This window comes from Tupaia chinensis, unplaced genomic scaffold, assembly GCF_000334495.1.
Source record: "Tupaia chinensis unplaced genomic scaffold, TupChi_1.0 Scaffold000008_1, whole genome shotgun sequence".
Lineage (NCBI taxonomy): Eukaryota > Metazoa > Chordata > Mammalia > Scandentia > Tupaiidae > Tupaia > Tupaia belangeri.
Window position 1 is genome coordinate 904783 of NW_006159437.1, and position 25197 is coordinate 929979.

The 25197-nt window shown below is 38.6% G+C and overlaps 1 protein-coding gene and 2 pseudogenes across 1 annotated transcript in view; 2 read left to right on the forward strand and 1 right to left on the reverse strand.

The window, feature by feature from the left end:
* Window positions 1-13997: 13997 nt before the first annotated feature.
* On the forward strand, window positions 13998-15130 carry LOC102482420 (translation machinery-associated protein 16 pseudogene; annotated as a pseudogene).
* A 5962-nt stretch (window positions 15131-21092) lies between these two features.
* LOC102480038 (thioredoxin reductase-like selenoprotein T pseudogene) lies at window positions 21093-21797 on the reverse strand (annotated as a pseudogene).
* A 2183-nt stretch (window positions 21798-23980) lies between these two features.
* Window positions 23981-25197, forward strand: part of ADGB (androglobin) — a 189075-nt gene continuing 187858 nt past the window's right edge. The window contains 1 exon segment of the mRNA XM_027765632.1: window positions 23981-24117. Within this exon segment, the coding sequence (XP_027621433.1) occupies window positions 24044-24117 (74 nt within the window). The 5' untranslated portion in view covers window positions 23981-24043.

The window sequence follows — 25197 nt, forward strand, 5'->3', positions numbered from 1 at the left end:
AAATGAGTATGCCATGTACTTCAAAATATAAAACAATTTGGGATTATTATGAGAATAGGAGATAGATCAAAGAATTAGAAAGTCCAAAAATAAATCTAAAGCATTTGGAAATGTAATATACCAAGGATGTTATTTCATATCAGCAAAGAAAAGTTGATGGTTTAGTAAAATGTGTTAAGAGTCAACAGGTGGTGTGAAGATTAAGACTCTGGATCACACATGGCCAACTGTGCAGTTCAAGTCCCAGACCCAGTGGCTCAAAAATCACGCTGGGTGTATATGTGTGCATATTCAAAATCCTGAGAGGACACTGAAGGAGAAGTTCTTGATTATTTGATCATTCCCTCTGGGGGGCATTGGGGAGGTGGAGGAATTGGGGGTTCTCACTTTCCCTCTCTCTATCTTTCTGACAGCGCACATGCCAGACAGCAAAACAAAAGAAAAAATAAAATATAAAATAAAATATGTTAGGCCAACCAGAGAGCCATCTAGGGAAAAATGTTGACTCTCTCCTTCTCATTATTTACTCAAATAAATTTCAGAGAGACTAACAATTTAAATAAAAAAACATTTTTTAAAATTACTAAAATAAAACATAAGATTTCATTTTAAATTTTGAAATTTGGAAAAACTTTCTAATATAACAAAAGACATAAAATTTGATACATTTATTTTCATAAAAAAATCAATAAATACATTGCCAAACTCATCACAAAGACAGAATGACATCACAAGATGTGAAAACTACAGGCTAATATCTCTTATGAAAACAGCTGCAAAAACCTCCAAGAAAATACTAGCAAACCAAATTCTGCAGCATATAAGTGATTAAGCGTCATGACAAGAGAAATGCAAAACTAGTTCAACATTTGAAAATTATTTAAGGCAATATAGCATATTAATAGAATAAAAAATGCATTATCATCTCAGTGAGTTCAGAAAAAGTATTCAAAAAAATCCATCAGCATTTCTTAGTTTAAAAGAAGTGGAAAATTGCAACAAACTACTAGAAGGGAACTTCCTTACAAGACCACCTGCTGAAAATCCACAGCCTATATTGTGCTTAATGGTGAAAGACTAAAATCACCCAGACACAAGACAAGGTTATTTGTTTTTGCTACTTCTATTTGCATTGTAGTGGAGCGTCCACCAAGGACCATTAGACTAGAAAAAGAACTAAAGGGCACCAGGATTAGAAAAGAGAAAGTAAAATTATCTCTATTGTCAGAAAACATGATTTTATATAGAGAGAATCCTAAACAATCTACTAAAAACTTTTAGCATTAGTTTTTAAACTTATTTTAATTTTACTCATGATAGAGCATTATGTGTGTGTGTGTGAGAGAGAGAGAGAGAGAGAGAGAGGAGAGAGAGAGAGAAAAAACAGAGAGAAAGAGGGAGAGAGAAGCACCCTTTACAGGGCTTGGTCATATCATAATCCCTTTACGTCAGTACACCAGCCCACCAGGATCATGGTCATGTGCACAGTACCTGCTGTATTTTTAGGCAAATAAGCCAGAATTTGAACTATGGTCAGTTTGTAGCTTCCAGCTCTACAGTCTAGCTTGCTACTGACTACTGATTGTGCCACAGAGGCTAGGCCCAGTTTTAGCTTTTCTTTCTTTTCTTTTATTATTTTTATTTTCTATAGGGCAAGTGCAATTGCTAGAGGGAGACACAGGAAGAAAGAGAGAGAGACAGACTGAGAGAGAGGAAGTATGAAAAAACCCTCCCATGGGGCAGTTACACTGCCCATCCCTTCTCTTTCATCTCTCTCTCTTTTTGGGATTTTTGGCCATATGGACACTTGCACATGTGATTTTTTCAAGTCACCAAGTTTGTGACTCAAACTGTGCAGTCAGCCATATAGGATCCAGCTGCTTTAACCATCAGGATAGGGACTTGTCCTATATTTCTATACATAGAAATGAATAATCTGAAACTGAAATTAATAGAACAATTTTATTTACATTACCATCAGAAAGAAAAAAATACTTAGAAATAAGTTTATCCAATGTAGTACCAGTCTAGCATACTGATAACTACAACATATTATTAAGAGAACATAAAATTTAAAAAGATCTAAATAAATGGACATGTTTAATGTTATAAATTTTAAATCTTAATGAATTAGAAGACATAATATTAAGATGGAAATATTCTCCCAAATGATTTATTTAATCTTGGAATTTCAACTTCCATTTTTCTTAGAAAAGAAAAGGCTGATCCTAAAGTACACATGGATATAATTATTATCATTATTATTAATAGTAATAAAATTAAAGGAAAAACACTGAATTCTTAACTTAAACTTGCAGTTTATGATTTTGTATGTTGAGTTTGCCTTAAGAGCATTCCTGCTTTGAGATCTGAACCACTCATCTTTCTGAAAAAGGTGAAGTTATAGGTCCTGCCAAAGTAGGACAGGTGGATGTTGCTACACAATCGTGGAATCACAGGGGAAGGCTCAGGGTTTGGGTCCTGGGTGGAAATGAGCACACACAGTACACACACCAGCATGCCGTTGATCCCAGATGACTGGAGGTGGTGGAGTGAATGGTAGTGTGGCATGACCCTGTCACAGGTCCTTGTCTCTTTTTCTTTCTCTCTCTCACTCTCTTTCTTAATCAATAAATAAACTTTTTAAAAAATGAAAGTTTATTTGTGCCATTTGCAGAGCTCAGTATTAAACTGCAAGTATCACATGTGGTTTCTTTCTGTTGCTATGGGCAAGTTACTTAAATGACTTCAACAGATTCTTGAACTGAACAGCAATTGCTTCCCACTCAGTTATAATTTTACCATGCAGATGCTAGAAATTGGGAATAAATAATAAAAGAGGTCATTCCGGTTCACATTTAATGCTGTGTGGGATGTAGCTGATGATTGAAGAGAGAAACATGACCTAGCGGTAAGGAGATCTTGCTTTATGATTTGCAAGAAATTCTGGCAGCTCTGACTTTAATTTCACATAAGTAAAGGGGAAAAAAAAGGCCTGTCACAAAGGAACTAATATGGTTGGTAAAAATGTGCCTTTAAAGTTGTATCCTACAGAAAGAAGTAAATAATCACCAATAAAGAAAAGACATGGAATGCAGATTTCTTACAGTGTGGTTATGATGATAACACCATTTCTCATATAACAAGCATGGAGTTGATATAAACATTGAACAAATGAAAGAGAAATTTTGTAAGAATAATTTAATTTTATTTATTATTATTATTATTTCAAAAAAATTTTCTATAGAACATGTGCACTTACCAGAGAGACAGAGAAAGACAGACAAAGAGAGAGAGTGACAAAGTGAGAAAGCAAGACACCTGGTCCAGGACTCGAACCATGGTCAACCATGTGGGAGTCCAGTGCTTTAACCACCATACCACCTGCTGGTGCTAGAGAAAATATTTTTCCCCAAAACATTTTTTGTGTGTAAAATATGTAGCTTTATTTATGAACAAGAAATACATGTTAGTAAACTCAGGATAACAAAATACCATAGATTATGTACGTTAAACTACAGACATTTATTTCTCACAGTTCTGGAAGCTACAAGTCCAAGATCAAGGTGAGGACCCTCTTTCTGTCTTGTACGTGACCTTATTACATGGCAGAGAAGAGAGACAGGGGACTCTTGGTATCTCTTCTTATAAAGGCACTAACCCTGTCGTGAAGGCCCCACCCTCGTGATTCTGGGTAAACCAAATTTTCTCCCCAAGTCCCCAAGTCTGAATATCATCTGGGAGTTATAACTTCGTATGAATTTGGAGGAGGAACAATTCAGTACATAGCATGGTTTAAAGATGGCTATCATTTCTTTGTAATGCTCTCCCATGAGAAGTAGAATTTATTTTTCCTCAGCCAGAATCTAGTATGTTTTTGTGACCACTTAAGCAGTAGATTATGGCAAAAAGTAACACTGTGTCAGTTCCGAGATTTTTTAGAAGACTGACAGGCAGCCTTTGCTTCTGTCCTCTGGAATCTGTCACTCTAGAAGCCTGCCTCCACAAATAGACTCTATCTTTAATGGGGTGGCGGGAGCTGAAAAGTCACATCGAAAAGGATCATTGCCACAGGGAGAGGAAGTTTTTGCGGACTTTTGTGTTTTTCCTGTTGACCACAAATTGTTTATATTACTCTCATATTAAAATACAATCCCCTTCCTTCTAGACCCTAGGGACTGTTCCTTATCTACCTCATGCCTCAGAGATGAAGGTCTAGTTATCTAAATTAGGTGCAAATGCAGATGAATGCCAGTAACTATGATAATCGAGGCTAGTGAGGAAAGCAGAGGTACCATCAGTGCTATAAAAATAAGAGATTTGTGGGCCAGCCGGTGACATGGTGGTTAAGGCAGCTGGATCCCACATGGATGACTGTGCAGTTCAAGTCCCAGACTCAGCAGCTTAAAAAACATAGGCACATAAGTGTACATGCTTAAAGTCCCAAGAGGAGAATGGAGGAGAAGGGATTGCTGTGTGGCCATCTCCACTGGGGGTTGATTTCGCATTTTCTTTCTCTCTCTTTCTCTCTCTCTCTCTCTCTCTCCTCTCTCTCTCTCTCTTTATCGCTCTCTCTCTGTCTTTCTCTGGCAAGCCTATGCACCGTATAGCAAGCTATAGCAATAAATAAATAAATTAAATAAGAGTTTTGTTATAGCAATTAGATCTTACACAAAAGTAGGAATAGATAGAGTAAGGGGAAAGGTTATAGGAAGGTTAGAGACTTGCCAATTTACCTAATGTATTGGTATAGGTAGACAAGCCAGAGCTTTCAGGAAAATCTAAGAAACCAGGCAGGTTCAACCACTGCATTAAAAACAGAAGCTCAAGTTCATAGAGAGGTCTGTGTGAAGCGGTCACCTCTGGGGAGCTACAATTTGTGGGTCACAGCCAAGCATCTGATGGTAGACTGTGGCTGCAGTTGGTCAGCAGAGCAACCAGCCCAGTAGAAGAGTTGGACATAAGATGAATAAAATCATGCTGTAACTCAACGAACACATTTGCAGTGGTCTGACACTGTATCTCATACTGACAAACTTTCAAGAGAAATGGCCAGTTTCACATATGTGCTTTAAATCTTCCACAAGTTCCTCTATTGACGCACTTAAAACAGAAAGGGAAATTCTGGGAGACGTAGTTCTCAGTTTAAGTGGATTGCCATAGAAAAACAAGACATGTTATTGCTAGTTTTATTCTTTAAATTTAGCATTGTATCAGTTCTACAGTGCATCTCATTTAGCTTTAATTTGTATTACCCTAATGTCCATTCTTAGTGGTCATTCATATAGAGCCATTTCCTGCTTAATAACCTACCTATTTAGTGAGAGCTCAGGCTTAGGACTAGTTCTATAGTGCAGGGACTCCCTTCTCTCAGTCAGTGTGAATCAGGAAGCCCATCTCTCAGTCTTTGTCTCCTTCCCACAGTCAGTTAGTATTTCACTACACAAAGCATTCACAATCACGCAAGACTACAAATGTCATTTATTCATTGCACTTGCAGTAGTATTCGGGATGAGTAAAAGTGATTGTCATATTTATATTATTGTGTTGTGATATGTCTTGTCACTTTCTGATCTGTCTTGTGGTTTTCTGGGGCTTATTTAATGTACGCTTTTTTGTATGGATAGAATTATATTATTCTAATGTGGTGTCATGATATCCATTGATATCATGACACAACAATAAAACACAAGACATCTGCCTTGAAGCTCTTCACTTATCAAACAATTTGCTTTACGACCTAGTCATAGGAATGTGACTCAGTTGTCAAGTGAAAAGTGTTTGCATCTTATTTTGTGAATGTACAAAATTTATGTCAATATTTTGATTAACAAATTTTAGAAACTATATATTCCAAATAGAAATCTTTCTTGTGTAAATATATTGCAATGATTTTTATCCAGTTGAAACTTGCCTGTGATTTTCTTAATAAAGACTAATTTTGAAAGAAGTTTTTAATTGTAGTAGAGTTCAGTTTATCAACTGTTTTATTATGCTTAGTGAGCTTTGTATTGTAAGAAATATTTGAACACCCCAAGGTTGCAAAGATCTTCTTCTATGTTTTCTTCTAGGAACCTTTTAGACTGGATTTTTATATTTAGACCTTTAATAGATCTTGAGTTAATTTTTGTAAAAGAGTGAAAGTACTAGTCCAGTTACATTTTTTTCCATGCAGATATCCAATTCTTCTGATCCTCTATAGAAAAATAAAAATGCATGCAGTTTGATTCAATTTGAGCCCTGGATTTGGCAGCCTGAAAATCACTCCGGGAGTGTGTGCATGTGTGCCCAAAATCCCTACAAGAGAATAAAGGAGAAGGGACTGCAGTGTGGCTATCCCCCATGGGGGGCTGGGGGTGACATCACTTTCCTTCTCTCTGTCTCTTTCCAGTGAGCACAGATGTCTTATGGCAAAAACTTTAAATTACACACACACACTGTTCTCTCTACATGTTAAATTTCACTGATGTCTTTATAAAAATAAATTTGCCACATTTCATTATGTGTGTCTATTTCTAGACTTCCTGTTTTGATTAATTGATCTGTCTTTCCATTCTCTACAATAATTATTAAACCTACATTATAATTCTTAAGTAATACAAATACTTCAGATTTGTTCAATTTAAAATTTTAAAAAGTATCAAGGTCATTGTCATTTCATATATATATATTAATACGATATTGTCAATTTCTACCCAAAAAAATCCCTACTTGAATCTTAATTGGAAATTCATCGAATCTATAAAACTTAGAGGAAAACCAACAGTTTACAATATTGAGTATTCTAAACTATGGATGCAGCAGATTTCACTTATTTAATTTTAGTGATAAAATCTTCAGGTAGAACCTTTATACCTTTTTCATTAAATTTATTACTATGGTTGTTTTGTCTTGGTTTGCTAGTATTTTAATCATGTAACTTTGATTCCTTTGTGCCCACCCACCCCAATCTGTTATCAACATGGTAACCAGGTTATTACTCAAACAAAATAATGCTACTTCTTATTTTATAACTAAGTGGCTTTATCTATCACACATAACAAACACTAAGATCATTGTTTTTTTAGATCATTGCCATAATGCTTATACACTTACCAGACAGGCAAGAGAGAGAGTGAGAAATTACCCCTAGGGAGGGATGGCCTCACCACAATCCTTTCTCCTCCATTCTCCTGGGATTTTGGATAGGCAGATGAATCTGGTGTGAGTTTCAAGTCACCAGATCCAGGACCTGAACCATAGTTGTCCATGAGGGAGTCTAGCGCCTTAACCACTATGCCAGCTGCTAGCCCCATGCCAAAATCATTTTAATAGCCTGAAAAATCCCATGTTATTCCTTAAATTCTTTCTCTTAAGAGTCTTACATTCTGCCCCCCCCCATTCCCTCTCTATCAACCATCCTAATTCCTTGCTGTTTCCCAAAATGCTTTTCACCTTTGTTGTCATTGCTGTTCTCTTTGCCTATAAGGGTCTATCCACTCCAAATATATGCAAGTCTTCTTCCTTTGTTGTCTTTAGGTCTCTCGTAGGATGTCCCTATCTGCTTATCATTTTATGCTTCAATACTTTATATGAAATAAATCCAACGCACCCCTCAATACCCTCCCCACCACCCAATTTGTCTCAATGAACTTACATTTAAATTTGCCCAGGAAGTTCCAGTTTATGCCTGAGAACCTGGCATCCCATTTAATTTTCAATTCCTTTTATACTAAAAAGTTCCCCACTTTGGACAATAAATTCCTTATCATTCTACCTTCACTCTGACTCCTTTTCTTTCATGAAACTTATCAGTTATCCATCACGTGCTACATTTGCACATTTCTTGTTTTCAAGTCCCCCCAGAAAGGTTGTAGAGTCTATGTGACAATTTTTATTATTGACTGCTTTATTTATCTCCAACTTTTAGAACATTACTCAGCACATAGTACTCAGTATTTGTTGTGTAAAGTAAGTAATTAATAAATATACTTGTTCAAGACTGGGGAAGTCACTTCGCCTTTTGAGGTTCTGTTTTGTTTTCCCTCTTCTCCATAAAGAGGTCCCAGATCAAATAAGATTGTAAGTCTAAAATCCAATAATTGCTGTGAAGCCTTCCTCCTTTCCAGCACAAGTTTCAATTAAGTCAACAGTTGCTCGGTGGAGAGAAAGAACACTAGAGCAGTGTTTTTAATAAGCTAGGATAATCATCCAGAGCAATAAAAGACATTATTCTAAAGTGGAATTTCATCCAAGCAGCATGGATTGATTTAAAAATAACAATCAGGGTGATTTTCCTTGCATGAAGAATTTAAGCATAAATCCTTATTAGTCATTTTCTGATTTAAGGGTTTTTTTCCACTTTCATGTAAAATTCAAAATATTTGGGGGAGTGGGTGAAATTGTGTTCTCCAAATTTCCATCTCTAGCCTGGACCAATGCCCCAAACTCCAGACTCATATAATCCAACTATCTCCATGAGATCTCTGCTTGGGTTTCTAATAGGCATCTTGAACCGAACATAATCACATTTAAACTCCTCATTTTCTTTCGAAACCTTATGTTCTCACTGTCTTTCCCATTTCACTAGATTGCAATTCTATTCTTTCAGTTGCTCAGACCAAACTCCTTGCTGTCAACTTGATTCCTCTTTTATCTCATACCCATACAAACCTATCAACAAATCTATGTTGACACGCTATGGCATCTATGTTATGGCTCTACCTTCAAAATATACCAAGAATCAGGCCAGTTGTCACTCTCCTACTCTTTTATCCTAGTGTAGCCAACATTGAATTACCGCAACAACATTTTAACTTTTCCTAGCTTCTGCCCTTCTCACCCTCAACACCCACACATGTCTATTTTCAACAAAGCATGCAGAAAGATGATTTCAAAGCTTAAATCAGATCATGTTACTTCTTTGTCCCAAACCTTCTGGTAGCTTGCATATGACAGAATAAACTGTGTTTCTGATCGGAGCCTATAAAATTTGCCACACTGCATCTTCTTTAAATTCATATTTTACTGTTTTTGTCCTTGCTTTGTTTGTTCTACTCACATACAATACACCCCCCCCAAAAAAAAGACTTCATTTGTTATTACTGTTGCCTAGAATGTCCTTACCCTCAAAGGTTGAAGTGATCTGCTCTCTTAGACACTTGAGATCACTCTTCTAATGTCACTTTATCAGAAGACCATTCCTGTGCTCTTGATGTAAAATACCATCTTCCTCCCCATTTGCCACATTTCCTGTTTTCTTTACCCTACTATTTTTCTCCTCTTTAATAGTTATCGCCATCTGATAACTGTTAACAACACAATGCATTTATTGTATTTATTTATTGTGAGTTTTTTATCTACGAGAATTTAAGTTTCCTAAAGGTTAGGGTTTTGTTCATTGTGTACCCTTTCCATAGCCCTCCTTTTCCTGGAACTAACCCTTGAACATACGGGTGTTCAATATTTGTGCTAAGTGGAAGAATGGACAAATCTGTTTATTTGATGAAACTTTCACTATCCAATATTCCTTCTCTTCTAGCCTCTAATTTTGGCTCCATTATAAAAAATGGGCTCCTTGATAAAGCAAATTTTAAAACAATAAATTGCCTTTAAATTAATGTATATCTTAAAAAAACCTTGGTTATGAAGCTGAAAAACTTGCTCAAATGCAAATGGAAAAATGCCTAACCACACTTGTAAAGCATTGTGTGGAATAAACAATACATGATGGGAATCCAGAGGGAGGACAAGGCTGGCTGTCAGTCCTTCTCGGCTTTCAGAAGAGGAGACTGTAGGCAGAATCGAGGAACTTTGATGCCTTTCTACCTCTTTTCCCAGATGTCTTCCACTGCTACTTCCTGCTGTTTTTGTTCTGTGAACAGCTCAGCATGGTAGATCCTTATGCTGTCTTCTAGTTGTACAGAGTTCCTTGCTGCAGTGCACTATTTAAGACCTTCTCCACCAAAATGCTCCACACTCCTGGAAGGGTTGGCATCTCTTTATTGGCCTTAATAAAGATCTGGGACTACATTTTCTTCCTGCCAGAAAATGTACTTAGAGAGGTGAAATTACTTCTCCAAAACTGCTAGGAGCCGGACCAAAGTCCATGTCTCCAGTTCCTCATTTCTGTTAATCCCTGCTCACTATGTTTCACCAACCTGTCATTTACATTAGTGAAATATAGGAAATAACCTAAAAGTTCAACAAGAGGACAGTGGTTAAGTATATTCATGTGACAGCTTACCCTATAGCTATTAAAATTGACGGTGTAAAAAAATTATTGAAGGATGGATAAATATTAGGAACATAATTAAGTGAAAAAAGTAAAATAGCATAATGTCAATTTTATAAAATAACTATGTATATTATAAAAAGACTCTATTCATCAAAATGTTATTAATGTAAGATATATAAGGTATAAATATATAGAAAGCTGAATAAGCATCATAAATGTAAAGATTACCAACAACAAAAACAATAGAGATCAATGACTTTTATCTTAATAACATGTATAAGGTGACCATCTTTTGGAGAGATTAATACACCTTGTAATAATCAAGAAGCTTTATTTTTCTTTAGTATCATGATTTAAAATCATACTTAAGGTTAATTTTTCCCTCCCAGAAGTTTTTAGAATTCTTTGGACCTCATGGATCATAATAACACAAAATCCTGTTAATCTGTGTATTGCAGGTTCAGTTTTTGCCAAGTTACTTAGAACTTTTATATAGACTAAGCGATGGTGTCTTAAAGGAGAATGTGCTGTTTTATTTCACTTTGTCTTATTTAACATATGCATCTCAATGAATCTTCACAATGATCAAATGAGGAGTGAAGTTTATAATCATTATTTTAATGAGTCAGACAAAGCTCAATGAGTCTATTGGCTCATTGGAAAACTTATGATATATTTAATACATCATGACTTTTTCAATGACCCAACATATAGCTCACCTAACACACACATAGCATGTGACAGATCTAGGGTGACTGCCAATAAAGCATGTTATGCTGCCTATATACAGTCTTTTAAGTGAATTTGGTGGATTTTCTCTGAACAAGTGAGATAATGGGGAATTTTCTGCCATAGTACGTTCTGCTGTTCTTTCCTTTGTGCAAGGGCCCTAAAAGCATCACCTGCCACTTTTCAGAACTTCTGGCTGCAGCAAGCCAGGGCTGCTCCATGATCCAGACCTGAGTTGTCTTTCCCACCCTCTCGCTGTGTATTATCCTATGCTTATGTATATGAATCTTGATCTCAGCTAGAAACTTCTTTCCAGACACAACAGACTCTATGCCTCCTTGGGTGCTCTTACTTGAGGCTGCCATAGTTCTTGATACAGCTATGATCTCAATGCATTGCACTGTTTCATAAACACCAGTTCTATCTTATTTGCCCCACAGCTTTTGAGTTCTTTAGGGGTAGGATCTGCATCTTAGTCATTGTTTTAGAATACACAATGCATAAAATTGTATCTCCAGATAAACTAAACTTCCAGATAAACACAATTAAGTTAAACAAAAAAATTATTGGGGCCAGCAGTTACTGTCATGGCTACGTCACTGGACTCCCATATAGTCGACCACGGTTCGAGCCACGTCCCAGTCACAGACCCGGTGGCTTAAACTCACGCCGGGCGCATGTGCATGCATGCCCAAGATCCCAAGAGGAGAATGGAGGAGAAGGGATTGCGGTGTGGCCATCCCCCTTAGGGGGGAATTTCTTGCTTTCTGTCTCTCTATCTCTCTCTGTCTGTCTGGCGAGCACACGTGCCCTATAGCAAAAATCTCTCCAAAAAAATTATTAATATTCATAGTATGTGGCCATCCCCCTTAGGGGGTAATTTCTTGCTTTCTGTCTCTCTATCTCTCTCTGTATCTCTGGCGAGCACACTTGCCCTATAGCGAAAATCTCTCCAAAAAAAATTATTAATTTTCATAGTACATGTGCCAGTCTAAGCAATGTAAAATTCACAATGTCTTCTAACTAATAAAAAAAAGATAGCAAATGAGGAAAACACATCCTAGAAGTTAGAAAAAAATAAGTAAATCAACTGAAAAAGATCCAGTAATGACATAGATGGAAGAGATAATAGTGGCATGAAAACAATTGTTACTGGTTAGATAACACTTATTCAAAGCTTGGGACCAGAAGCTTTCCAGATTTGAGATTTTTTTTTGCAAATTTTTGAATATTTACATATGCAATAAGATTCTTAGGGATAGAACCCATCTGTAAACACAAAATTCATTTATTTAATATACTCTTGATTCACATGGCTTGAAGGCAATTTTACATAATATTTTCAAATTGCAGCATTTGTCTGCAATTTGTCATGTGAGGTTAGGTATGGAATTTTCCACTTGAGACATCATGTTGGTGGTGCTCAGAAAGTTTCAGATTTTGGGTTATTTTGGATTTGGTATTAGAAATGCTAAACCTGCATAACTGTATTTTACTCTCTTTTTGGAAGGGCATGTGATCACCAGACAGTGAAAGAGAGGAAAGACCCCTCCCAATATGGGGAGTGGTCAGGCTGCAGTCCCTTGTTCTCTATCTCTTCCTCCTTACAGTGTTTTATCCACCCAGGCACATCACAGTCAGTATATCTCTCAAGCCTCCAACTGTGGAACTTGAACCTCATAGTCGACCATGTAGGATCCAGCCTCCTTAACACCAGGCCATGAAGCTGGTCCATATATTTCATTTTTTAAAGATGGCAACAGCCAAACAGTTTGAGTTCTTATAATTAATTCTGTCCTGAACTGTCCCATGCATCTGAGATATTATACGCATTGGTGCTTTCTTTTCTATTAACATCCTGTTTAAGACAGGAAAGGTTTAACAGTTGCACTGCAATCTCATATCAGCAATGGACTCCTCATCTATTGGCCAGCTGTAAAGTTGATCCATTTAAGATCTTCTTTTAACTACGATTTTAATTGATTTGATTATGATGTCCCTGGGTGAACTTTTTCATTTTTATTGGGCATAAGCTTTATTGAATGTCTTAGATCTATAGAATTTTATCTTTTATAAGATTTGGAAAATTTCAACCATTATTTTTTATAATAATTTTTTATTTTATTTTTTTCTACATTCAATCATTTGTTTCTATATTCACTATACCATTTCCCATTACCCTCCAACCCTGTCTACTCAGAGACTCCAACTACATATATTAAGACATTTGAATTTGTCCCCTAGAATACTGGTATTCTATTCATTTTATCGACAGTATTTTTCTCTTTGTTTTATTTTTTAATATTTTATTTTTAAATTAATCTTTTTATTTAATTTTTTTAATTGCCAGAGGGCATGTGAGAGAGGGAGCTCCTCTCTCTCTCTCTCTCACACACACACACACACACACACACACACACACACACACAATTAAGCATGGTCATGGTCAACCCCTTCTCCTCCATTTTTCTATCCTGTTGGGATTTGGAGCATGCATGCAGATGCACAGCATGTTTTTTAAGCCATAGGTGACGGGATTCAAACCATGGTCTGACTCTCAATGTGCAGTCAACCACTGCTGCAGGGCTGGCACTGTGTTTTTTTCTAATATTTTCTATTGCTATAACTTCAAACTGACAAATTTGTCAAATCTGCCCTTATTGCCATACAGTGTATTTTTTAACGTAGACATTGTACTTTGCATTTTTAGATGTTTCTATGTTTCTAAAATGAATTCATCATATTCAATATTTCTTGTAGCTTTTTGAACATATGGAGTTTAGTTATAATAACTGTTTAATGATCTATCTGCTAATTCTATCATTTACAACTTTTCTGAATAATTTTCAATTAGTTGACTTTTTTTCGCCCTTTTAGTGGGACATATTTTTCTTCTCATGCTTGCTATTTTTTTTTTTTAATTTGTTAAAGGGCATATGTGCTTGCTGGAGAGAGAGAGGCAAAAAGCACTCCCTGGGAAGGCAGGAACCCAGGGGGAGCTTTGGCCGAGGAAGTCACCGGCTGTGGAGTATGGAGGCCTTCAGTCATTGCTATGCCTAAAGCACCAAAGGGAAAAAGTGCAGGACGGGAAAAGAAAGTCATCCACTCATATAGTAAAAAAGCAGCTCAAGGGAACCAGCAGTTAGCATAATGGCTATGTCGCTGGACGTCCACGTAGTTGACTGCGGTTCGTGTCCCGGACCCGGTGGCTTAAAACTCACGCCAGGGGCATGTGCATGCGTGTGTACCCAAGATCTCGAGAGGAGAATGGAGGAGAAGGGATTGTGGCATGACCCCACAATCACCCCAGGGGGGGTGACTTCTCGCTTTCTGTCTCTCTGTCTCTGTCTGTCTGGCGAGCGCACGTGCCCTATAGCGAAAACCTCTCAAAAAATTTTAAAAAAAAAAGCAGCTCAAATTACCACAAACGAGAAAAAGGAAAAACTGAAGAAAGAGAAGGCCTTACGTCTTAACCTTATTGGTGAAAAATTGTAGTGGTTTCAAAGTCATCTTGATCTCCCAAAAGGGGGATATTCAAAGAGAGATTCCTGACATTCTAAATGCAACTGAAACTAAGGTCTTCATTGACCATATAGAAAGTTCTGGAGAGATGAAAACTTTCAACGTGGCCCAAATTATATACCCTTTCTTACACAAACTAGTGCAAAGCAGATAGCTTTCAGTGTGAGCGTATAACATTGGGTCAGGTGAGGCAGCTTCCTTTGACCAGGAGACAGAATGGCTCTGTGCAAAGCACAGATCTGGAGCATCCAGTGGATGCATAATTGCAGCTTGTGAGTTAATTGAAAGGTATTTAAATCCATTTAGTGGGGAGGTGGAGCAGATTGAGTTACACAACAGCATCAGAGACAGGCAGGGCCAGTGGCACTGTTCCCGGGAGACCTTCATCAGGCAGATGGTAGCCCACGAGTGGCAGCAGTTTGAGGACTATGGCCTCAAGATTCCAGACATCCTAAATGCAAATAATTTGAAAACTTCAAGAATGGGATTTTGCTGAAGAAATCGTCAAATATTAAAATGAGGAAAATTTGTGCTAATGACACAATTCACAGGAAAGTGCAAGAAGAAGATTAAGATTATTATAATGGTAGACAAAGATTTAGAAGAATTGGATCTAAAAGTGAATCCAGTGACTCGGATGAAGAAATGACTGCGGTGGACTAATTGCCTTTATTTAAGTCAAAAATAAATGACCTGAAAGTCAAGTGTCAACTCATTGAGTTTGGCAAGTACATGTCCTCAAATCCAAGGGTTTGCCATTTAAATGTTCTCTTCCAGGATGGGAATTCCATGTGTAGTTTCAAACATACTATAATATCTACTTAGAAATGAAGGTTGCTTTTCATTTACTTTACGTCACTAACATAGAAGTGATCTACGGAGACCTTTTCATGTGACTGTGTTTGGGGAGAGGAACAATATGAGTGAAGACAAAAACAACTTTTTGATTTTTCCCAGGAGTAGCTCTTAGGGTTGCCTGACTTAGCATTTCGGGGAGTGGACTAAAAAGTTTCTTTGGGTGCCTCGGCTGTGATGGCCTTCAGATTGTCTTTCATAATAATGCCACACTATTCCTTCCCCTCAACATTAAGCCAAAAATGTTTTTATAACATAGGGGAAAATGATAGATGCCAATGGATTGTACGGTTTCAGCCAGAGTTAAATGGTTAAGAAAAAGTGACTATTATGTTGCTTTCTTAATCTTATCTCAAGGGGGGGTAAATAAATGTGACCTCAGGTTAGCCTCTTATGTTTTCTGCTTCCTCATTGTGAAAAGTGGTAAGTTTTATTTGTGAAGAAAGAAGTAAAGATTAGAGAACTGACGCCTTTATTAGTGTTATTTTGCCTTCTAGGAGATAGCTTAAGTTGACATACAATGTAATTTAATATTTCAAATATCCTGAAAATATGAACGTTAAGGAATTTGTTCTTCACAGGATTTATTAAATGTAAGTATCCTTTAGTTTATGTTCAAAGAAAGCAATTCAAGTATATTTTAAAGATTTTCAAGAAAAGAACAAAAAAGCAAGGCTGTATGGGGTTAATTCAATATCAACTAAGTCTTGTTAACAGTTGATTTAAACTGTTATGGCTTCACTTCTGAAATTAAAAAATAAAGTTTATTTTCATAATTTCAAAAAAAAAGAAAAAAACACTCCCTGTGGGCAATGGTCATACCACTTCCATGTCACACTCCTTTTGGGAATTTGGGCACACATGCTATGTACCTGGAGTATTTTTCAAGCCAGGGATAGAACTCTAACTGTACAGTCATGTGGGATTTAGTCACCTCAACCACCATGCCACTAACTGGCTTGGTCATTTTTATTGGATATCAGTTATTGTGACTTTTATCTTGCTAGGTGCTGGGTATTTTCATATTCTTACAAATTCTCTTAAGATTTTGTTTCTGTGATGTTCTTCTGTTATGTTTTTTTGGGGGAAATAGTTTGATCATTTTAGATACTACTTTTCTGGTCTGTTAGGTGGATCCAGGGGGCAGTCAGTCTAGAATACAGTTGTACCCCATAGACCAGGAATTTGGTTTTATTTTTGAGTCAGGCTGGTGAGAACAGGGACCTTTTCCCACCCTGTGTAAGCTCAGAGAAGGCTGCTCCTACAACTTTATCAGGTGTTTCTTCCCCTAGCCTGAGAGACTTCTCTCACACAGGAGGGAGGACAGTTCAGCATTCAGTTGAATACAGAGAAACTCCCCTCTGAAACTCTGTGTGCAACTCTGTCCTTCCACACGCTGCTTTATGCCATTTTCTCTCTACAATACTCTGTGCTATGACTCTACCTGCCTAGCCTCCCTGGGACTCAGCTCTGCTTCCCCAAATCAGGCTGCCCAGGTTTTTCTTCCTTGTTTGAAGACTGAGCAGTAAGCTGGAGCAATAACAGGTTTATCTCTTCTGCTCTCCACCTCTCAGGTTCACTGCCTTTCATTGCCTGAGAGCCAATGCCTTTGTATAGTTTATTCACTTTATTATCTTATATGAAAAGGAAAATTCAGTCTCCATTACATCCTCTTGTTTGAAAGTGGGAGTTCCCCACTTCCCTGCTTCCTAGATCTATCACTAATACCAACTGTTCCAGACTATTTCCCAGGAAGCCAACTCTGGCACTCTGAGATTTACATGCATGGTGTTTATTAGCCAGTGTCCTCAATAACATCTGTAAGTTGTTATGGGCTGAAGTAGTTAAATTGCATTGCAACTGAAGCTAAGGTCTTCCTTGATCATATGGAAAGCTCTGGAGAGATGAAAACTTTCAACATAGCCCAAATTATATCCCCTTTCTTACACAAACTAGTGCAAAGCAGATAGCTTTCAGTGTGATCATAGAACGTTGGGTCAGGTGGGGCAGCTTCCTCTGGCCAGGAGACAGAATGACTTTGTGCAAAGCACAAATCTGGAGCATCCACTGGAAGCATAATTGCAGCATTGTGCAAATGCAGGTTAGTCTGTGCCTAATGAAGTGCTCTAATACAGTCAGAAAAGCTATTGCTTCTTCAATTAGCTTATTGACATGTTAATTATTTTTCATTTTCTTTCTTTATAGCTTCTTAAAAGCTTATCTTGTTGGTTTCTTCCATGAGGTGGAGACAGACAGCATCTCCAATAGGGTCTTGATGCCATGATCCACCCCCAGCTTCAGCCAGCCCCAGATCATGAACATGTGCACACCCAGTGACTCAGAAAGGTCTCTGTATATGAACCAGAATGTTCCCATGTGAGCCAGCCTTGCAAAGCATCTTTATTGGTGATCATGGTTATATACATGCTGGTGGGCCATGATTGGTTGTAAAAGGTGGGTTATGATTGGTTGCTTTTGGACCAATCATGAAGTGCCGGATATGCAAATTTGAGGGATTCTAGTGGCCAATCAGAGCAAGGTTTCGAAGGTCAGGTTTTTGGAAGAGAACCAATCATGGTAATTGTTTGCTCTCTGAGAAACCTCAGCAGACTCGCTGGTGCTCAGCTTCCCACAACAAACTAGTGCAAAGCAGATAGCTTTCAGTGTGATCATAGAACGTTGGGTCAGGTGGGGCAGCTTCCTCTGGCCAGGAGACAGAATGACTTTGTGCAAAGCACAAATCTGGAGCATCCACTGGAAGCATAATTGCAGCATTGTGCAAATGCAGGTTAGTCTGTGCCTAATGAAGTGCTCTAATACAGTCAGAAAAGCTATTGCTTCTTCAATTAGCTTATCGACATGTGAATTATTTTTCATTTTCTTTCTTTATAGCTTCTTAAAAGCTTATCTTGTTGGTTTCTTCCATGAGGTGGAGACAGACAGCATCTCCAATAGGGTCTTGATGCCATGATCCACCCCCAGCTTCAGCCAGCCCCAGATCATGAACATGTGCACACCCAGTGACTCAGAAAGGTCTCTGTATATGAACCAGAATGTTCCCATGTGAGCCAGCCTTGCAAAGCATCTTTATTGGTGTACTACTCTCTATCTCCACAAAATAAAAATATTTTTCAGCTAGTATCTTATTATTCATATTATTAATTCTTTTTGTAGTTTTAAAAAATAACTTTTATTTTAATTTTATTTACTATTATTTTCCAATTTGACCAGAGAGACAGAGAGAAAGAGAGAAAGTGAGAAAGGAAGCCACCAGGTCCAAGACTTGAACCATGGCTGGCCATGTGGAAGTATAGTCCCTTTAACTCCCATGCCATCTGCCAATTCCCTTATTATTAATTCTTATTCCCCCATTTTAAAAGACTTTATGTAGAATCTCTTTTCAAAGATCATTCATACTTCAAATTAAACAACACTGTAATAATGAAGCTTCTGTGACAGGTCCAACTGGTTTCATATATACAAGATCCAAATCCTCCCTAACAGTGGATAGACGGTAAATGAGGAGACACAGATGAACCCTAGTTGTGGTCTGTAACAGTATTTTCAGGGATTTACAGTGAACTTCTCTGTTTGAAGGAGGCAGTGCAGCAAGGAGTTGAGGAGTCAAGCTTCTCACATTTATCTTCTGACTCTACTCCCTCTCTGCTTGGACTTTGGGCAAGTTGTTTTGCTCTCTAACGTTTTAGGCAAGCTGTTTTGCCTTCACTGCAAAATGGACTGACAGTAACTTCTCATAGGACTGGGATTCTTAAGGGGGTCAGAGGCAGAACAACGTGGTTATAGAAAGCATGGGCACAGTGCCAATCTGTGTAGTTTTAAATCCTGCTTGGTCACTTGCTAACTTAATTTAACCACACTATGCCTGTGTCCTTACTTGCAAAAAAATAGACCATAGTAACGAATTCCTAGAGTGTTTGTAAGGATTAAATGAGTTAATGCAGAAAATGAGCTTAGAAGAATGCCAAGCTAAAGCAAGTACCCAACAAAAGTGAGCTGTAATTATTAGGGATTTGGGAACTTCAAATATTTGAGTTGAATTTAATGAAAGGAGAAGAGTAGACCAATTTTTTCTTTGAGAGACATTACAGTCTAGTAAAGGAAAAGGGCCAGGGCATCACTAATGACACAACTAGGGCAACAACATTGCCTATACCTCTGGGTAAGGTGAGGCATTTGTCCCCACAGTCTAGCAATTAAGGGAGCCAAATCTCACATGACTGACACTGGTTTGAGTCCTGGCCTCGGAGGCTTGAAAAACAAGCTGGGCACATGTACACACCCCAAATCATGATAGGATGGAGAAATGGAGGAGAAAGAATTGCAGCATGACATTAGGGGGTGCTATCTTCCTCTCTCTTTTTCTGGTGGGCACATATGCTCCTGGTAATGAATAATAATAGTAATATAATAATAATAGGACAAAAATATTATATGAATTTAGAAAGAGGAACAGCTACTGTGTTGCAGAGCATAAAGAAGAAGGTTGCTAATTTCTAAGGAAACGTGATAGAGGACAGAACTCAAAATGACAGTTACACTCAACCTTAAACAAAATTTGTAGAAGTTACACTTTCTTGTTTGGCTGGTGAAATCTCAGGCCACTTTGTAAGTAACCTAATTGCAGAGATGGCTGAGCGGTACCATCTATACTGTTCCCTTTGGCTGTAGAATGAGTGTACCAAGCTGTCTGAGTTCTGGCTTTAAGAAACAGAAATGCGGACTCTTTGATTCTTGCCATTCCCTACCCACCCTCGGGTGAAATTTCAGTCATCCAGGACTCCCAAAGGTGGAGGGAAGTGGTTATCAAAGCCTACTTCCCCATTTAGGCTGCTCCCCAAGCAGAAACTCCAGCTTGTTTTGTTTCTGCTGATATATAGGGAAGTATTTCTAACCACTTCCCCAAGGAACAAGGGCTACTGCTGCCTGAAGCCAAAAGTCTCTTCTCTCAAACGTAATTGTAGATTGGAGACAGGTCTCCTCTGGCTAGTTCTAACACATAAGTCCTTGTTTCTCAGCCTTTGAGAGCTGTTAAACAGTGACAGAGTTTGGAAATACCTAAACTTATTTCCAGGGCAATCATCTGGAAGGGTCTAGCTTTCTTTTTTTCTTTTCTTTTTTTTTTTTAAACTCATATCTGCTTAGTTTTTTATTTAGTGAAGTATAAAGGCCCAGTTAATCATCTCATTAGATTGGTCAAGGCAAGACACTTGAACTACACAACAGGATTTAAAAAGCAGTTGGTTTCTTAGTAGTTCTCTGGTAACCACACACACATGCACACACACATAAATTGGTAGCTACTCTGGATAAAGGACTTTCCCCCCAGTCTTATACAATGCCCTGTTCACAATCTGCTGCATTCATAAATTGGCCATGGCCAAATTAGAGGTGGCTGATATACTCTTATAAAGTGTTTGGAAATCTCAGCTCTATTCCCCAAAAGATTTTATTTTAAACTGTAAAAATCAAAACTCCACATAAAAGCGTTAACAGATTTAACAGATCCCTTTGGAAAAAGATAAATAAATTGTAACTCAACTTTCTACTTTTCCAAATATGAATAAGAAAAAAATTACAGGTATTAATGTCTACTTTTAAAAAAAGAACTATTCACTGGGTGAATTTGGGGGGAAAAAGCTATATATACAGTATTATTGCACTCCATGAATGTGCAGAATTCCAGAACGTGCCAGCACCGAACCACTATCTCGCACTGAGATTTTCCAAGAGGTAAAATGCATCTGCCAAGGAAGCATCTGGTCTGTACTAACAGCTTGCTATCTGCAGTACAGGCCTTCATGATGTCAGTCACGCTGCTCTTGCAAAAATCCCTTAATGTAAAATAGTTTTCAGTGCTGATAAGTGGGGCCATGATCGATGATGTGGGATTGAATCCATTTGTACATTGAGCTTCATTTCATTGTCAAGAATTTGAACGAGTTGTTGCCTGGATGGAAGGTGACCAGATTCCAACTTAGACCATACAGGCACATAATTTAAAGTTATCGCAAATGCACCTGTTGACATACACTGGTTCTCAATCACGTTGCTCAGGAAGAAAACCATCATGTATGTATAGACCTTATTTTCTTGGCCCCACTGCCAGATGCTAGGAGCTTGCATGTCAAAGAAAGTAAAAGGATCATAGCCTACAATTATTAAGCCTATTAATACTAATTTGAAGACTGACAGGAAAGTTGCTGTGTCTATATATTGGCTGAGGAAGGTAATTCTCTCCTTCAATGTAGATGTCTGAGTGCTGCTGACTGATAACCTGCATGTACTCCTCAAATACCCGCCTATATCCTCAGGAAACACAAATCTGGAACGTGAGCAGTAGCCCTGTGGTGTACTGCATCTTTAATCTCTTGTTGGGCATCCCGCCCAGGTTGACCAAGGCCTTACTCTGGACCACTGCCGAAGCCGCCACCAGGAGCAGCAGCAGAAGCCTCATCTTAACTGAGCCAGCAGCTTCAGCTGCCCTCAGACCAAGACTGCACTGGAAGGGTCTAGCCTTAAACACCACCCCACCAACTGACCGAACAAACTCCTTATGTTTATGCCAATTTCATCAATATTTAGAAAACAGGCTCTGAGTGGCTTAAACCAGTGGTCATCTTGACTTTAATGCCTTTATCCACACACTATGAACAAGTAGCCCTGCAACTTTTAGCCTTCCACTTCATTTCGCTTAATCTGGAGTTCTCTGATTATGAAATATGGGTGGGAAGTAGGTCCTTTGATTTATTTATTTATTTAAAGAAAGATTTTTGCTATGGGGGGTGTATGCTCACCAGAGAGGCAGAGACAGAAAGGGCAAAATCACCCCCTGGGGGGATGGTCATGCTGCAATCCCTTCTCTTTCATTCTCTTTTCAGGATTTTGGGCATGCATGCACATGTGCCTGGCCTGAGCTTTAAGTCACTGGATCTAGAACTCGACAACTGTGGTTGACTATGTAGGAATCCAGTGATGTAGCCATTATGCCATCTACTGGTCCCAGGTCTTTCGATTTCTAGAGCTTTCCTTCTCTATTGGTCTGGGCATCCTGCAGTCATTAACAACCTCATCAGGAATAGTCTCTGCTCAAGGTGAAACTCACCTGTTTTTAAGCAAAATTTTTATATGTGCTTATGGCTATGTAGTTGATTATTCTGATAAGATTTGGTCTTAAGTAGTATTTTCTCATCATTAAGTCCTCTAATTCAGGGACATTCTCTGGGAATTCCTATCCTGGGATAAATGTAGCAGAGCCATCAAGGTGTCTTCTTCCATATATAAAGGAGACGATCACCCTGCAGACCCAGCAGTAATGCTGCTGACTTTGAATTTATTTAATTTGCACATACAAGCCCTATCAATAGTTGGTGTCAGATTGTCATCCATGCAATCCCCGGTAATAATGAGATTGGGACACTCTGACAAAGCATGGTTATGCTGAGTAGGGAAGATTAGATATTCATTTGTCAGAGAAGCTGAAAGATTAGTTTTGCTGGAAGCTGCTTCTTACCTGCACAGGTGGGACTCTGGGCTTGCTTATTTCCAGTCCTGAGGACAGAGGGGGTTTCTTTTATTTAAAGACATTTAATTTATTTCTCAGAGCATGGGAGAGAGCAACCAGTGGCAGAGGTTCTACACCTCTGAGTATGTTTTCAAATCTCTCCCCAGTGAACTTACATTAGGCCAGCACAATATTTTGTTTTTATTTTAATGCATTTGAAGATGTTCTCAGTCTCAGTATTTTAAAATCAAATATGGACTGCTACTCTATATGCATCTGGTCTGTTTGAACCGTTTATGTTACCTGCTTGTTCTTTGAAAGCATTTGAACTATCATTTCTGAAAGAGTGGCCCTTACTTGTGCCTTCACTGAGTGCTCAGCACTTCCCATACTGATTTGTCCTCAAAACAGAACTGTGAGTTAAGTATTAGCATCTCCCATGTACAAATGACTAAACTGAGGCCCAAAGAGAAGAACTAGCCCAAGGCAAGAAAGCTAATAAATACCTCTGCCAATAAACTGAGCATCAAGCTGCATCTGTACATCTTAGTTTATTTGGATCTGGGTCATCTGGCCCGTTTTTTCCTTGCAACTATTTCGATTTACTCTTCCATATGAACAACCAAGACACCCGATTTGTTTCATCATGGACATCGTCATCATCATCATCTAACCTTGAACAACTAAGGATGACATGATCTGGTCTTTTCTGTAGGGATCTCCCCGGCAACCCCGCACCGTTTATTTCTGGGCCGATAACTTGCAAGCCATTGGCGAGTTCAGTGTGTTGATAATGTCTCCGCAGTAACTGCAGAAGGAAATTATGTTCGGCCCAGAGCAGACCTAGGGTGGGACTCACTTAATACTCATATTCAAATAGCTGAAACTTCAAGAGAGAGTTAGTATAAGTGCTGTCCATGGAAAGGCATAGCCAGGCAGAGTGAGTCTGAAGAAAGAACGCCAGTAATCAAAGCTGCCCATTAATCTTCCTGGCAAATCCGCCTCCCGGTACCTCACTCCTCCCCAAGCATCAACTGCTAGGTTTCGCTTGGGTGGAGCCTAGAGCTCCGCGCGCTCCCAGCGCCCTCGCGCTCTGGACGCTGTCCGAGGTCTCCCAGGCAACAGCAGACGCTGAACCCGGGCTAGGCAGCACAGCGACTCCTAAACTCAGTTTAGCTCTGCCTGGACCCGCTTCTGCCATGACTACCAAACAATCTAAAAGGAAAGAGGTGCATCGCATCAACTCGGCTCACGGATCAGATAAGTCTAAAGAGTAAGGAACCCTTCTTGCCTGTCCAGCCCTCCCCTGGCCCAGCCCCTAGGTCCTACCGCAGGTGGTAGCCCTGGAGGGCTCCTTCCCTGTCACACTGCCAGGGCAGGAGGGCAGCTGACCTCCTGGTAGCGTCTCTATCTTTCTTGGGAAACCAGACTCTGCAGTTGCTTGTGCCCACTCAGGCAGTTAGGAGGGTTGTAGCTTCCGTATGAAAGGGGTGTATCTCGAAAGACTTCCCGTTAAGGCACTGCTGCCTGGCCCCAGTAACCAGACAGACTGAGAAGCAGACAGACAGGTAGACACTTTTCATCTTAATGGTGATTGCGTCTATTCAATAGATTGTGTCTGCCCATTCCAACAACCAAGACTTTTAATCAGATGAAATAGGACATAAAATGACTTTTTAAAGTTAACACAATATAAATATATAGCTCATGTTGTCCGTACTTACTCTGAGAATGTATACAGATCCCAGATAATGGAATCTTTATAATGCTTCTCTGTCTCTCACTAGCATTAAGTGTTGTGTCTCTGTTTGTAACTCCCTATTATAATCAATTTTCCTTTGGTCCTTTTTTTTTTTTTTTTTTCCTTTTTTTACTTAGAGATATCCACTTATCAATAGCACAGGATTGGGGCTATTGTTTGAACTTACGAGATTTCTAAAATTCATTCCATTTCGGGACCAGCAGATGGCATAATGGTTATGTGGCTGGATTCTCATGTAGAAAACTGGGGTCAGAATCCTGGACCTGGTGACTTTATATTCACGCCTGGCACGCATGTGCTTGTGCCCAAGATCCAGAGAAGAGAATGGAGGAGAAGGGATTGCAACGTGGCCTAATCCTGTGGGATTATTGCTTGCTTTCTGTCTCTGGCAAGTGCACGAGCCCTATAGCAAAAATCTCTCTCTTAAAAAACAAAAAAAATCATTCCATTTCTGAGAGTCTGCCAGCTGTCATGGTTTCACTCATGTTCTTTATGCTCTCTGTGGGTATGAGCAGACATTATCCTTTCTTAAAATTTAACTTATTATTTTTACATAATTTTGCTATAGTGCACATGCACTTACCAGAGAGA